This window comes from Saccostrea echinata, unplaced genomic scaffold (genome assembly GCF_033153115.1).
Source record: "Saccostrea echinata isolate AGI-Se365-2 ecotype Australia unplaced genomic scaffold, CSIRO_AGI_Sech_v1 ptg000030l, whole genome shotgun sequence".
Taxonomy (NCBI): Eukaryota; Metazoa; Mollusca; class Bivalvia; order Ostreida; family Ostreidae; genus Saccostrea; species Saccostrea echinata.
The window spans coordinates 32,993,401-33,008,107 of NW_026889779.1; the positions used below are offsets into that span (position 1 = coordinate 32,993,401).

The window sequence follows — 14,707 nt, forward strand, 5'->3', positions numbered from 1 at the left end:
ATTCAAGTTAAGTAAAAAAAGCAACACAATTACGCAAAACAGTAGCAACTCAGATATTTGATCTCTAATAGCCCATTTCTGTTCAATCACTACATCATCAGGTTTGTCTCTTTTGGATTCCTTATTTATCCTAATTCTTCTGATGCTCTGCCTTTTATACAGCTTTGATTTGCGAGTGGCACTTTTGGTGTCTAGTTCTTTGAATACTTTTTAACATTCATCAGAACGCCACTTTCTTTGGTACATCACCATTCTTTGCTTTAATGGAATCAGCTTTTCCAATCGGCGTTTCTTCGTCTTGTATGGATTGAAAGTATATGTGTATTGCACCGAAAATATGACATTGCAGCAAAAATTAGCAAAAGTTAAGAATGTCTGAAATCTTTAGTAAGATACATTATTTAATAAATGATTATCAAGATTCTTTTTCAAAACTTGAGATTACAATCACACATATATCAAATATCCAAGGTTGTAAAGTAAACCCACAGCTAGAGTAACATATACCCTTTATTGACTGTGAGCAAATTAACATTTGCATTTATTTAATTCTAGACATTAACAATGAAAAAATATAATTATAAAAAATTTTGAGCTCTGTGTCTAAGTCTTTTTGAATTTTGCACTTGGTTGATCTCTTTCAGAAGTTAACAATTCTTTTCTTCCACTATCATCATATGAGCAATGTTTGAATTTTTGACTTGCAAATCAAATAAAAAATTACATGATTAAATTAAAGTATTTTTATATAAATGATACCATCATTCACCAGATGTATTAAATATTATACAATTATGGACTCTTTTGGTGTTGAATGTGGTTTGTTATTCACCACTCACCAGAAAAATATCAATATTGACCGAGACGAAGCCGAGGTCAATATTGATATTTTCTGGTGATTAAAAAACTACATGTATATTCAACACCATAAGAGTCCATAATTATTGTTTTGTTATATAGTCCAGATTTGAATAAATGAGATATTGAAGGCTGCATGACGACACCATTTTCATTTAAGAACTTCTGTCATTGAAAATAGGAAAAAAATGTTCAGATTACAATTTGTAACTTCCGTGTTTTCCTTTCCAAGTTACGCTATGTGGAATATGTCCATATAATCCTGTGATAGGTTTAATGTATAAAAATTTTTCCTGCTCAGATACACAGCTGGCTGCGGCCGTTGCAACCATTATTTACAATGTTGTTTGAGGTGTTGATTGTGATGTCACAATGCCGCTGCATGCGCACTGACCCTCCGGTAAATAAGGCCTCAAATCCGGTGATTATGTAGTGTTATGAACTGTTTGCGCTTGTATAGATTATGTAAGGACTTTAAATAGACTATATAATAATAAAGTATGTTTAACATACATTTAAATATTATTACATAAACTTTACATTTTTTATTCTAGATTAAAGATATGCTTTATACTGACCTTTAACAAATGCTCAGCAAGCTAGATAGATGCCTACGACGTACTGGCATACATGTTCAGTCATTTCTTTGTTTCCATCTGATGAAGGTCTGCAACACATGATCTCATCATATCAAATTACCTGAATTCCATTTAAAGAACAGTATTATAAATTTTATTCCACAGAAAATATTCTACATAATCCATAAACTAATACTTTTACCTTTAACATAATCATTCCAGCATTTGAAATTGAATGTGATCCAAAAATAAATTACCAAGTAATGGTATATGCATGTTCTATATCAACATTTCTTATCCACTAGATGGCTACCTCTATCATAGCTTAATTGTTGGTAGATTGTTTATTTTCTCTTGTCTTTCAGTAAAAATTTAATAAATACTTCAAACCAACAAAGGATCCAAAGGCCACATCACTCACCTGAGCAACCATGGCCATAACTTTGACCAAAACAAAAAAAAGGGTGGGGGGGGGGGTCAGGAGCACCTCATGGGGTCATATGTCTAGATCTTTATAACACTTGAAATGCCACACAAGTAGTGTTTTTAAGATCTGACAATTGCAAGGAACAAGAATATATGATTTAGTGTAGCCCCACCCTACTTTCGGGTGATCAGCATGTCATAGTACAATTTTCATATGATATGTATTCATATCAATACACAATATTTAAGGTGCCAAGTAGAGTTTGGTCATCTGATATCCTGTTCAACTATGTCTGACACACATGTACAGATATTTAATCACATATCATGGAAAACAATAAGGTACGATGATTTGAACAAACTAAAAGCTACTTTAATTGAGGATGCTTCAACATAAGTTTCAATTTTTCTGGATAAATGGTTCAAGATTTTCTTTTAAATTGCCAATACATTTTCATTAAATTTGAATCATCTCCCCTTGAAAATGTTACTAGTTTTTTTTATGGTTAGATAGAAAGACATTTTCATTAAATTTAAATCATCTCCCCTTGAAAATGTTACTAGTTTTTTTTTATGATTAGATAGAAAGACAGATGGAAGACGACAAAATGTGATCAGGAAAACTCGCTTAAGCTTTCAGCTCTTGTGAGCTTAAAAGTACGTTATTAATTTTTTTCTTACTTCAACGTTTGGTTTCCACCATCAGATTTCAGTTTCCATTCAAGCTTTTGTGAATTGTCATGGGGATATCCATCATGCGCAGCAGTCTGAAAGTATACATTCACAGATTAACATATCAATTACAAATAAAACATCCTGATTATGCCTTTAAATGAAATCATTTGAAGCTAGACACAATGATAGTACATCATTTAGCTTTATCATAATACATGTTGCTTTATTATAATTGTAGCTTTAACAAAACAAGAAATCTGTGAGCCAATCATGAATGCTCAATAGTGATATAACCAACCAACCCCCCAACCCCCCCTTTTGATGTGAATACACAAGTCAGTTAAAAATAACTGTGCTATCATCATGATCATTTGACAAGAAGTTGACATAACATTTAAACAAAAATGAATCCCAGTAATGTATTCCAGAGTTAGTTACGATACTTGTATACAGTATACATTATTACAATGTATATGGGAATAACATATTTACCCCACCTCTGTTGATTTTTCGATGAAATCCTGGCTTACGATTGGTTGAAGTCTGTCACGTGAAGGGGGTGTATTACTTATACCTAGTCGCTTGAATTCAATACATGGTCGATACGGAGTTATCGTTCTTTTGTAACGTTCGAACAACTCGAGTTCAAGAGGTTTGCCGAGTGTCTTTTGACAATTTAACAGTTAACTAATGTAAGTAACGAGATTGAACCTTTTTCTCCCTTTACTGAAAGTCTTCAAAACTGTCAGTACGTTAACACTCGCAAAACAACATTACGTAACACAACATGACGTCATAATAGGCATTGCATGAGTGATGATGAAACATATATATAGTGAGGATAACAATTTTACAAACCATAGACAATATATAAATGTTTTATCGGTGGGGTAAATTCGTTACATAGTTTTGTAGTGACAGGGTACGGGATGATACCTGGTTAGTAAATTTCATACCTGGCTCGGCTTCGCCTCGCCAGGTATGAAATTTACTAACCAGGTATCATCCCGTACCCTGTCACTACAAAACTATGTAACTAATAATACATATGTTGCAATTACAGCAATTCTGCAAAACTCCTTCATAGCAAATTTCAAGGGACCAAAGAAAGATCTTCGCTATAATCTTAATTCATTATATGTTTAATATAGTGAATTCATAAGAAATCCTATACCGAATTTGTTATAAAACAGTCAGCTAACAGTACTTCAAACTATTGTATGTTATATAATCGATATCACCCTCAGTTGTCAATACAACCTTTTCACTTCCTTAGATGCACAATTAAAGAATTTAGTGTATAATATTTAGATTTGAACATTTAAATATTATCTAACCAATGCATTTGAAATGTCAGAAAATAATGAAACCTGCCATATATATTCATCCTTTAGCTTCATAATCATATCCATGCTACCAGATACATCTGTAACAAATTAAAAATTGAACCGATGAAATAAAGATTTTATTTCCAGAACTATTTTTTTTAATTGTGGCAAATATATATGATTTACATACATTGTGACTCACAAACATATGGAGTATTTATTGATGACTCGGGTGTCCACAACTCAAATTTATTGTCAACATGAACAATATCATTAAAGGATCCATTAAATTTCTGAGTTAACAATGCTAATGTAGTGTCATCTGCATCTTCATCGAACTCCTCATCATGATCTTAAGACCTTATGTATATTTAATGAAATTTGTAATGAAAAATATTTGTTATACTTAAATGAAAAAAAAGGCATTAAAATATCTTAAAATTACTTCGTTATAGCCATAAATTTGTTATATATAGCCATGTTCGTTACATACAGCGATTTTCTATAGGTTTATATAAGGACTTTGCTGGACATGAATAAAAGTTCGCTATCTGTATCTATGTTTGTTAAATTTGAGTTTTGCTGTATATAGGAATTAGAATTTCAAGCATCTGCAATTAGCAGTTGCTGAGAACTGTGACGGAAATTTGTTATGGACAAAAACATGCATGCACAGACAGACAGACAAAAACGGTATTATACTGCCCTCTCATTCTGAAGGGACCTAGCCAGGGTATAATTATTTGGCCTATAAAAAATGTTTTGTTTGGTAATGAATTCTAGCATTCTTTTAATTTCAGCTATAGAAATAATGAAATAAAACTTTTGCACATTAATTCTATTTGAGTAATACAGTACATTTGTGTATCTCTATAAAACCCCCTTACTCCTTCACTTTCGGGAAACTGTGAGCTGTTAGTAAACAAATGCGATTGTGATGTCATTTTCTACATGCAGAAAAACTACAAAATATCAAATGCCGAGAAATTAGTACAGTCAAGTTCAAGAATGCGATAAAAAAATATTAAATAACAATTACACTTGATCTATTGTATCTATCATATTTTGTGTGAAATCAGCGAATACTTTTTCCTTTATCAGTGAGTGTTTATGCACTATTCCATGCGCTTTTCCTCCAAATGTGCGTTAATAGCGAGCGCAGCGAGGCGGCGCAAAGCGCCGCTCACGTAGCGAGCTCCATAGACAACGTGTACGAACGGAGGAAATTCGGGTTGAAATCTGCACATTGTTCAAAGAAATTTTTATCGTCCCATGTGAAAATATTCCATACTCCAATAATCCTTTGCGGTGCATAGCAACATGGTGGCATAAGCATAGCAACAACTTACTTGATAAAATTAATAAATAACGAAGTAATTCAATTTCCATGTGCCGTAATTACCCACAAAACTATCGCTTGCATCCCTGGTAAACACGACTTTGTATGTGACGTCATATTTTTGTCACTTCAACGACTCGTGTATTTCCAATTTTGTCGGAAATATCCGAGAAGTTAGGAATTTCGATCCCAATGCATTGGGAGTCTGCAACGTTAGAGAATATGTACGTCAATAACGGTTTACCGAAAAAATTATGTACGATACTCAGTAAACGCACGATAAAAGTGTAATAAGCAATGTAAAACGACATTTGAGATGTGTTGAGTTTTAGAAAATGAACTGCGCTCGCCCTAACGGTTTCACCGTCGGACATATTATGCTCATTTTTACATGTCAGTCATTTTTATGAAGGTTTTAGCCAAAGGATTATTATGACATACCATATTGAATAGTTATACGGCTAAAAATATTTTATTTTTCGTCTCAAATTGCCCCAATATGCTACGTTGGATATAACATAGTATGACGTTCATACATATACGAGTCATCTATAGATATTGAAGGTCATCATGGTCATGTTGCACATTTTTTAGTGTTGATGTAGCTGCAGAACTGTAGCTCTCCGAAAAAATATATATTGACAGACCGGAGACTGGTCGTCCATCCCAATTGTTTCAGACCAGCGAGCTAGATTTTGCAGCTAGTGTTGATGTACATGTAAATAATGACTTTTTCGCCATCTTTTTTTTCTTAAACAGTATGTTTACCTGCTTGACCTTGAGCATGTTGAGGTGCCCTTTTCTTCCCTTTCTCAAATGTCTTGCATTTTCCCCAATAATTTCATCGATGTATGAATCCGATGGTTCTGGTGAATCGAAACTATTCCATGAGCATGATAAGGATCCATCCTCCTCACTAATTTCCGATACTTGGCCTGTCCGACATGTTTGGTGCTGTTTGGCGGGCTCGGAATATTCGCGATGCTACTGCCTGATTTTGATTGGCTAATTTATAATTATGTATAGCGTGCGCGTAGAGGGAAAAATCATTTTATATTAGATAGGCCTATTTGATTTTTTAGGGTCTTCCGTCTTCAGCGGAAGACCCTTCTATTATTCTTCGGTTTCTTTTTCACTTTTATTATTAGGGTCTTCCGTCTCCAACGGAAGACCCTTCTATTATTCTATTGTTTCTTTTTCACTTTTATTATTATTATTATTATTTTTTTTTCTTTACAATTTTTGTGCAGAAGATTTCTCGGAGTTGGCTCGATCGATTTACTTGAAAATTTCAGAGAAGATGTATCTTTGTCTGAACCTTATACGTTTTTCTCATTTTTTTGAATTTCACTTCCGGTAGGAAGTTATCGCCCTTTAATCAAAATTCAGAGGACCTCCTTGTCTGCAGTGGAACTCAAAAACGATTAAAGCTAGAGTGCTGAAATTTTCAGCGATGATAGAGGACATGTTGCCATTGATCACCTGGGTTTTCAAATTTTCCGGAAGTGCCTAGTATGGAAGCTCGGTAGGGGTCGAAATTTAGGAAACAAATCATGAGTGAATTTTAGAGACATTTCTTACGATATCTTTTTAACTCTGAGTATTTTGTTAAAACATATTGAACAGAAATTGTGTAGAATTACAAGATCTTTTATATGATATCAAGGAAAAAGGGCTGACTCATCACATTAGGGGCCAAGAGGGGCCGAAGGTCTTTAATTAATAACTCTTTAACAATCAATATTTTGTAATCCATTACTGAAGCAAAAATGTTTATCCCAGCAATTTACAACTATATATTATGATATTCACATCATATGTTACATAATTAGGGGCCATAAGGGGCCAGAATGCTAAATCTTTGACGCTTTATATCTCAAAAGTGGGAAATATTTTGATAAGAAATACTGAACAAAAGATGTTCAAAATAATGTTCTAAACAATATGCAACCTTTCGTTTTTTGCTAGAAGTCCCCATTAAGGAGTTGAAGGGCCGGCCCCTAAACACTTCTTTTGCAAATATCTCAGAAACGAAAAAGAATTTCTGACTAGTTGGTGAACAAAAATTGTTCAAAATCATGAGAGCCTTAAAGTGATATGAAGAAAAAGGAGCTGGACCCTCAAAATAGGGGCTGAGAGGGGCCGAAAGTCTTTGAACAATAACTCTTTAACGATCAATATTTTGTAATGCATTACTGAAGCAAAAATGTTTATCTCAACAATTTATAACTATATATTTTGATATTTACATCATATGTTACATAATTAGGGGCCATAAGGGGCCAGAATGCTAAATCTTTGACGCTTTATATCTCAAAAGTGGGAAATATTTTGATAACCAATATTGAACAAAAGTTGTCCAAAATAATGTTTTATACAAGATGCAACCTTTCATTTTTTGCTAAACATCCCCATTAAGGAGTTGAAGGGCCGGCCCCTAAATACTTCTTTTGCAAATATCTCAGAAACGAAAAAGAATTTCTGACTAGTTGGTGAACAAAAATTGTTCAAAATCATGAGAGCTTTAAAGTGATATGAAGAAAAAGGGGCTGGACCCTCAAAATAGGGGCTGAGAGGGGCCGAAAGTCTTTGAACAATAATTCTTTAATGATCAATATTTTGTAATGCATTACTGAAGCAAAAATGTTTATCTCAACAATTTATAACTATATATTTTGATATTTACATCATATGTTACATAATTAGGGGCCATAAGGGGCCAGAATGCTAAATCTTTGACGCTTTATATCTCAAAAGTGGGAAATATTTTGATAACCAATATTGAACAAAAGTTGTCCAAAATAATGTTTTATACAAGATGCAACCTTTCAATTTTTCAAAAACGTCTCCCTTAAGGAGTTGAAGGGCTGGCCACTAAATATTTCTTTTGCAGTATCTCGGAAATGGAAAAGAATTTCTGAATAGTTGTTGAACAAAAAGTGTTTAAAATCATGAGAGCTTTAAGGTGATATCAAGGAAAAGGGGCTGGCCCCTCAAACTATGGACCGAAAGGGGCCGAAAGTCTTTAATCTATAACTCTTCAACGATCAATATTTTGTAATACAATACTGAAGCAAAAATGTTTATCTTCATAATTCACATCTATATATTATGATATTTACTTCATTTGTTTCGTAATTAGGGGCCATAAGGGGCCAGAATGCTAAATCTTTGATTCTTTATATCTCGAAAGTGGGAAATATTTTGATAAGCAATATTGAAAAGATGTTTAAAATAATGTTCTTAACAATGTGCAACCTTTCAATTTTTGCTAAACGTCCCCGTTAGGGAATTGAAGGGACGACCCTAAATATTTCTTTTGCAAATAACTCCGAAACGAAAAAGAATTTCTGAACAGTTGTTGAACGAAAATTGTTCAAAATCATGAGAGCTTTAAGGTGATATCAAGAAAAAGGGGCTGTCCCTCAAAATACGGATCGAGAGGGGCTGAAAGTCTTTAATCTATAACTCTTTTTGATCAATATTTTGTTACACATTACTGAGGGGAAATTGTTTTTCGTAAGAAATTATTTATATCATTATATTTGAATGAAAATCTCAATCAAATTCTTTTCTCATCTTACCAAAAATCGGACGGAAGACCCACTCGTTGCTCGCAACGAGATCTCATCTAGTTATTATTTTTATTCTTTTTTCTTCTTACAAATTTTGTGCAGACGATTTCTCGGAGATGGCTTGTTCAATTTCATTCAAATTTTCATGGTAGATGCGTTGACATCTGAAGTTAATTCCGGCAATTCCGTTAAGGGATATTAACTTCCGGTCGGAAGTTATCGCCCTTTTATCAAAATTTAGAGGACCTCCTTGTCTGCGATGGAACTCAAAAACGGCTTAAGCCAGAGCGCTGAAATTTTCAGTGATGATAGAGGACATGTTGCCATTTTGCACCTGGGTTTGGATATTTTCCGGAAGTGCCTAGTATGAAAGCTCGGTAGGGGTCAAAATTTAGGACACGAAACATGAGTGAATTTTTGAGACATTTTGTATCATATCTTTTAAAGTATAATTATTTTGTTAAGACGTACTGAACAATATTTGTGCAGAATGACAAGATCTTTAATATGATATCAAGAAAAAAGGGCTGACTCATCATATTAGGGGCCGAGAGGGGCCAAAAGTATTAAATCAATAACTCTTTAACGATCAATATTTTGGTATACATTACTGAAGCAAAAATGTTTATCTTAACAATTTACAACTATTTATTATAATATTTATGTCATATGTTACATAATTAGGGGCCATAAGGGGCCAGAATGCCAAATCTTTGACGCTTTATATCTTAAAACTATGAAATATTTTGATAAGCAATATTGAACAAAAGATGTTCACAATAATGTTCTAAACAATATGCAACCTTTCATTTTTTGCTAAACGTCCCCATTAAGGAGTTGAAGGATCGGCCCCTAAATACTTCTTTTGCAAATATCTCAGAAACGAAAAAGAATTTCTGACTAATTATTGAACAAAAAGTGTTCAAAATCATGTGAGCTTTAAAATGATGTGATAAAAAAGGGGCTGGACCCTCAAAATAGGGGCTGAGAGGGGCCGAAAGTCTTTGATCAATTACTCTTTAACGATCAATATTTTGTAATGCATTACTGAAGCAAAAATGTTTATCTCCACACTTTACAACTATATATTATGATATTTACATCAAATGTTACATAATTAGGGGCCATAAGGGGCCAGAATGCCAAATCTTTGACGCTTTATATCTTAAAACTATGAAATATTTTGATAAGCAATATTGAACAAAAGATGTTCAAAATAATGTTCTAAACAATATGCAACCTTTCATTTTTTGCTAAACGTCCCCATTAAGGAGTTGAAGGACCGGCCCCTAAGTTCTTCTTTTGCAAATATCTCAGAAACGAAAAAGAATTTCTGACTAATTATTGAACAAAAAATGTTCAAAATCATGAGAGTTTTAAAATGATGTGAAGAAAAAGGGGCTGGACCCTCAAAATAGGGGCTGAGAGGGGCCAAAAGTCTTTGATCAATTACTCTTTAACGATCAATATTTTGTAATGCATTACTGAAGCAAAATATTTATCTCAACACTTTACAACTATAAATTATGATATTCACATCAAATGTTACATAATTAGGGGCCATAAGGGGCCAGAATGCTAAATCTTTGACGCTTTATATCTTAAAAGTATGAAATATTTTGATAAGCAATATTGAACGAAAGATGTTCAAAATAATGTTATAAACAATATGCAACCTTTCATTTTTTGTTAAACGTCCCCATAAAGGAGTTGAAGGACTGGCCCCTAAATACTTCCTTTGAAAATATCTCAGAAACGAAAAAGAATTTCTGACTAGTTGTTGAATAAAAAGTGTTCAAAATTATGAGAGCTTTAAAGTGATATGAAGAAAAAGGGGCTGGACCCTCAAAATAGGGGCTGAGAGGGACCGAAAGTCTTTGAACAATTACTCTTTAACGATCAATATTTTGTAATGCATTACTGAAGCAAAAATGTTTATCTCAACAATTTACAACTAGATATATTATGATATTCACATCATATGTTACATAATTAGGGGCCATAAGGGGCCAGAATGCCAAATCTTTGACGCTTTATATCTTAAAACTATGAAATATTTTGATAAGCAATACTGAACAAAAGATGTTCAAAATAATGTTCTAAACAATATGCAACCTTTCATTTTTTGCTTAACGTCCCCATTAAGGAGTTGAAGGACCGGCCCCTAAATATATCCTTTGCATATATTTTGGAAACGAAAAAGAATTTTTGAATAGTTGTTGAACAAAAAGTGTTCAAAATCATGAGAGCTTTAAGGTGATATATCATTGAAAAGGGTCTGACCCTTTAAATAAAGGGCCGAGAGGGGCCAAAAGTAAACAATCAATAACTCTTTAATGATCAATATTTTGTAATATATTACTGAAGCGAAATAGTTCATCTTCATACACCTTTTCTAAATAACATGATGTTGATATCATATGTTACGCAATAAGGGGTCTTTAGGGGGCCAGATTGCATAATCTTTGGCGCAATATATCTCGAAAAGGAAGAATATTTTGATAAACAGTATTGAACAAAAGACGTTCAAAATAAAATTCTGAACAATATGCATTCTTTCAATTTTTGCTAGACATCTCCATTTAGGACTTGAAGGGCCGGCCCTTAATATTTCTTTTGCATATATCCTCAAAACAAAAATGAATTTCTGAATAGTTGTTGAACAAAAAGTGTTCAAAATCATGAGAGCTTTAAGATGATATCAAGAAAAAGGGGCTGACCTCTCACATTAGGGGCCAAGAAGGGCCGAAGGTCTTTAATCTATAACCCTTTAATGATCAATATTTTGTTAAACATTACGGTATTAAAGCAAAATTGTTCGTCTTAACAATTTATTTATATCATTATATTTGATCGAAAATCTCAGTCAAATTCTTATCTCATCTTATCAAAAATCGGACGGAAGACCCACTCGTTGCTCGCAACGAGATCTCATCTAGTTTTATTATTATTATTTCTCAAACTTTAAAAGGAAAGAAAATTAAAAAAAGATTTTGATTTAAATTTTTTGGAAGGGCAGATAACTCTATTATAAAAAAAAAACTGAGTCTGAGGTGTAAATGATCATGACATATTGATGATTTTTTTTCCTAATATTTAATTAGATATGTTAAGTAAATTAGATTTAAGTCGTCTATAAGAATTTTAAATATATGAGCATTTATAGATAAATACAATAGTAAATAACAATCTATGATTATTAAGAGTGTAGCACAGTCCAATTTTTACAAAATTTAATATTTGCAAATACAGCAGCGATCTCATTATAAAGTAAAATCTCTTTCGAATTAAATCTCTCTCTCTCTCTCTCTCTCATGATATTCTTCTGAATCAAACGTTATATAAAAAATTCAAATATCTTTATTCATTTGGTTCATAATAAAATTGTTAAAATTTCAGGGTTGGGGCACCTGTTTTTAAAGTATGTTCTACCAATATTTTTGATGACAGTGGTCTATCGCCAGAATACTTGAATAAGTAGTAAGTCTTGCGTCATTCTCAAATTAATTTTTGTACGTTCAAAGATCTGATTGAATTAATATTTTATGCAATGCGTTAAGTAAAGGCTGAGAGAGAAAGAGAGAGAGAAAGAGAGATGATCCTTTGAAACTGGACAATTTTGGCTACCAAACGGGATCGCGTAGGTTTTAGAATAAACAGCATCAAAGTAAACAGAACAATTTGATCCAGTTTCATAATACATTTTTTTTTCGACAAATCTAGATCTAGTACTCTCTTACTAATAATATACATTGTCAATATTAAATTATTTCAGAGTTAATATAAAGCCAAACAAAAGCGATATATATAGGATGCTTTAATGTAAATGTTTTTGTCTTTTTGCGATAATAAATATGTAAACAATATTTATTCTGTATAAAATAAAAAAAAATATTTATCACATATATAAAATACCAAAAACATACTTAAACTTAAAATATGAGCGGATTTACTTTTACATGTCGATTTTCTTAAACGAAACGTATAATTTCTTCTATTAAACTATATTATTCTCGATGTTTTTTGCATTAAATCTGATTATACTTATTTGAAAAATGTAGTAAATTATATCACAATATATTTTATATATAATGTAACGTTATACATAAATTAAATTCAAAACAAGAAATTTAATTAAGTAAACAAATTTATTAAATTATATTAAACGCAACTTTTCATGCAGTGTGAATATATACGATACTTTTAACCATTCTTCTTAAATTCAGTAAAATGTCATTACTTTTAAATGATTATTTTGCTTGTTAAATTTTTAATGCCAGAAAAATGAAAATGTTTGAGTGCAAAAGGGTCAAATAATTGAACATGCGGAGTAATTTGAAAATTTCTTCGTTGTCACAAATTTTTATGTGTCTATTTAAGACGAAATAAGACTGTTTTTGTTCCCATAATTTATTTGAACAAAAAATATTGGAGGAAAAACTTTAAAAATTAATTTATGTGTAAGACGTATTTACATTGCAAAAAGGTCAAACTAAATGCTCTGTAGCGCCAAAAGAAGTGCATTGATCCCCATTTTTTGTTTTGATTTTTAATAAAGCTATGTGTATAAATTCTAGAAATATACTTGATAAAAAATGCTCATTACTTTTGATGGCAGGATCCAACCTCCTTAAGTTGATAACATACGTGTAGTTTCTCTCCATGATCTTTGTAGTTGTATGGTTGGAGATAACATTTTCCATAAGGTCCAGATGGATAAAATCAATGGAAATCTGTGCAGTCTTAGAAAAACGAGCTTCAACTGTGACAGATGCAGTGAACAATAACACATGGATCGGGAAAGCCAAATATATAATTGACATGGATAAAAAAGATTGAATAGCGATATGAATTACAGAGTTTCAAGTCAGTAATCTGTATTCAAATGTAGAAACAGAGAAAAGAATTGTTCGATACGTGTGGATATACAAACTACAGTATTAATTGTGCTATTAGTGATTGTCCAAGTTCTAAATGGCTGCAGCTATTGTGCAATTCGCTAAGTAAAGAAAACTTGGAAAAAAAATAAACAATGAGTTTTCTTACCTTAATATTTTGTTATATAGCCTTTTGATCGTAATACTCTTTGTATTCTTCGGGGGATTGGCTTGTAAAGACTCTGAATGTAGTCAACCGGGATATTTTTACACTCCTGTCGAATGGCCGTCTCCAGTTCATTTTTGGAGGTGATAATTATGTCGCCATTTTTCAGTTTTCTTTTCATTCTGAGCCAAACGTTCTCTGTAATGTTTAAATTGGGACTCTGAGATGGCCAAAACATAGAGTGAATGTTATTTTGTATCTTGTATTCTTGCACTAAACGGGCTTTATGTATGGGTACATCGTCGTCTTAGAAGATGTAATTATTCTGAGGAAAATGACGCATAATAACCGGCCACAAGTGTTCATCAATGATATCAATATATTTCTGTACATTTACCGTATAAGTGAAAATTTTAGAGGGAAAATTTAGCGATTTATCCAGAATAAATCGGTATATATTATATCTAAATTTAGCCAAAATTAAATCCTTGCTAAAATTTCTGCTTATACGGTATATTGCCATCTATGACAGTATAAGTGTGACTACACCATTAAATGTTACACATCCCCATACCATAAAACTGAACTTAGGTGTTGGAGGTTGCAATAAACAACAGGGTAGCCAGTCCTCGCCGACCTTTCTCCAAATAATACGTGACTATCAGATCCAATGTCCACTTAACATTCATCACTGAATATTACTCTCTGCCCGTAATTGTCGACAGTTTAGTAACGGTTTCCTCTGCACCAAGAAAGCCAAGCTTAACGATTGACTTCACGAATTCTGATTCGTTTTCTTACAACTCTCCTAAAATATACTGCCTATACAAAGTTCCCTGCACAGTCCGTTTTGAAACAGTAGATTCTCTATGTTGGTTAAATAAG

General features: G+C 32.5%; 1 protein-coding gene across 1 annotated transcript; it reads right to left on the bottom strand.

The window, feature by feature from the left end:
- Positions 1–1,473: 1,473 nt before the first annotated feature.
- On the bottom strand, positions 1,474–14,003 carry LOC133197052 (uncharacterized). Its single transcript, XM_061332891.1, has 4 exons — positions 13,863–14,003; positions 5,973–6,188; positions 2,544–2,629; positions 1,474–1,557 (listed from the first exon to the last, which is right to left on the bottom strand). Exons 1-4 carry the CDS (start codon positions 14,001–14,003, stop codon positions 1,554–1,556), a joined length of 447 nt encoding a protein of 148 aa, XP_061188875.1. The 3' UTR covers positions 1,474–1,553.
- Between the last annotated feature and the right edge of the window lie 704 nt (positions 14,004–14,707).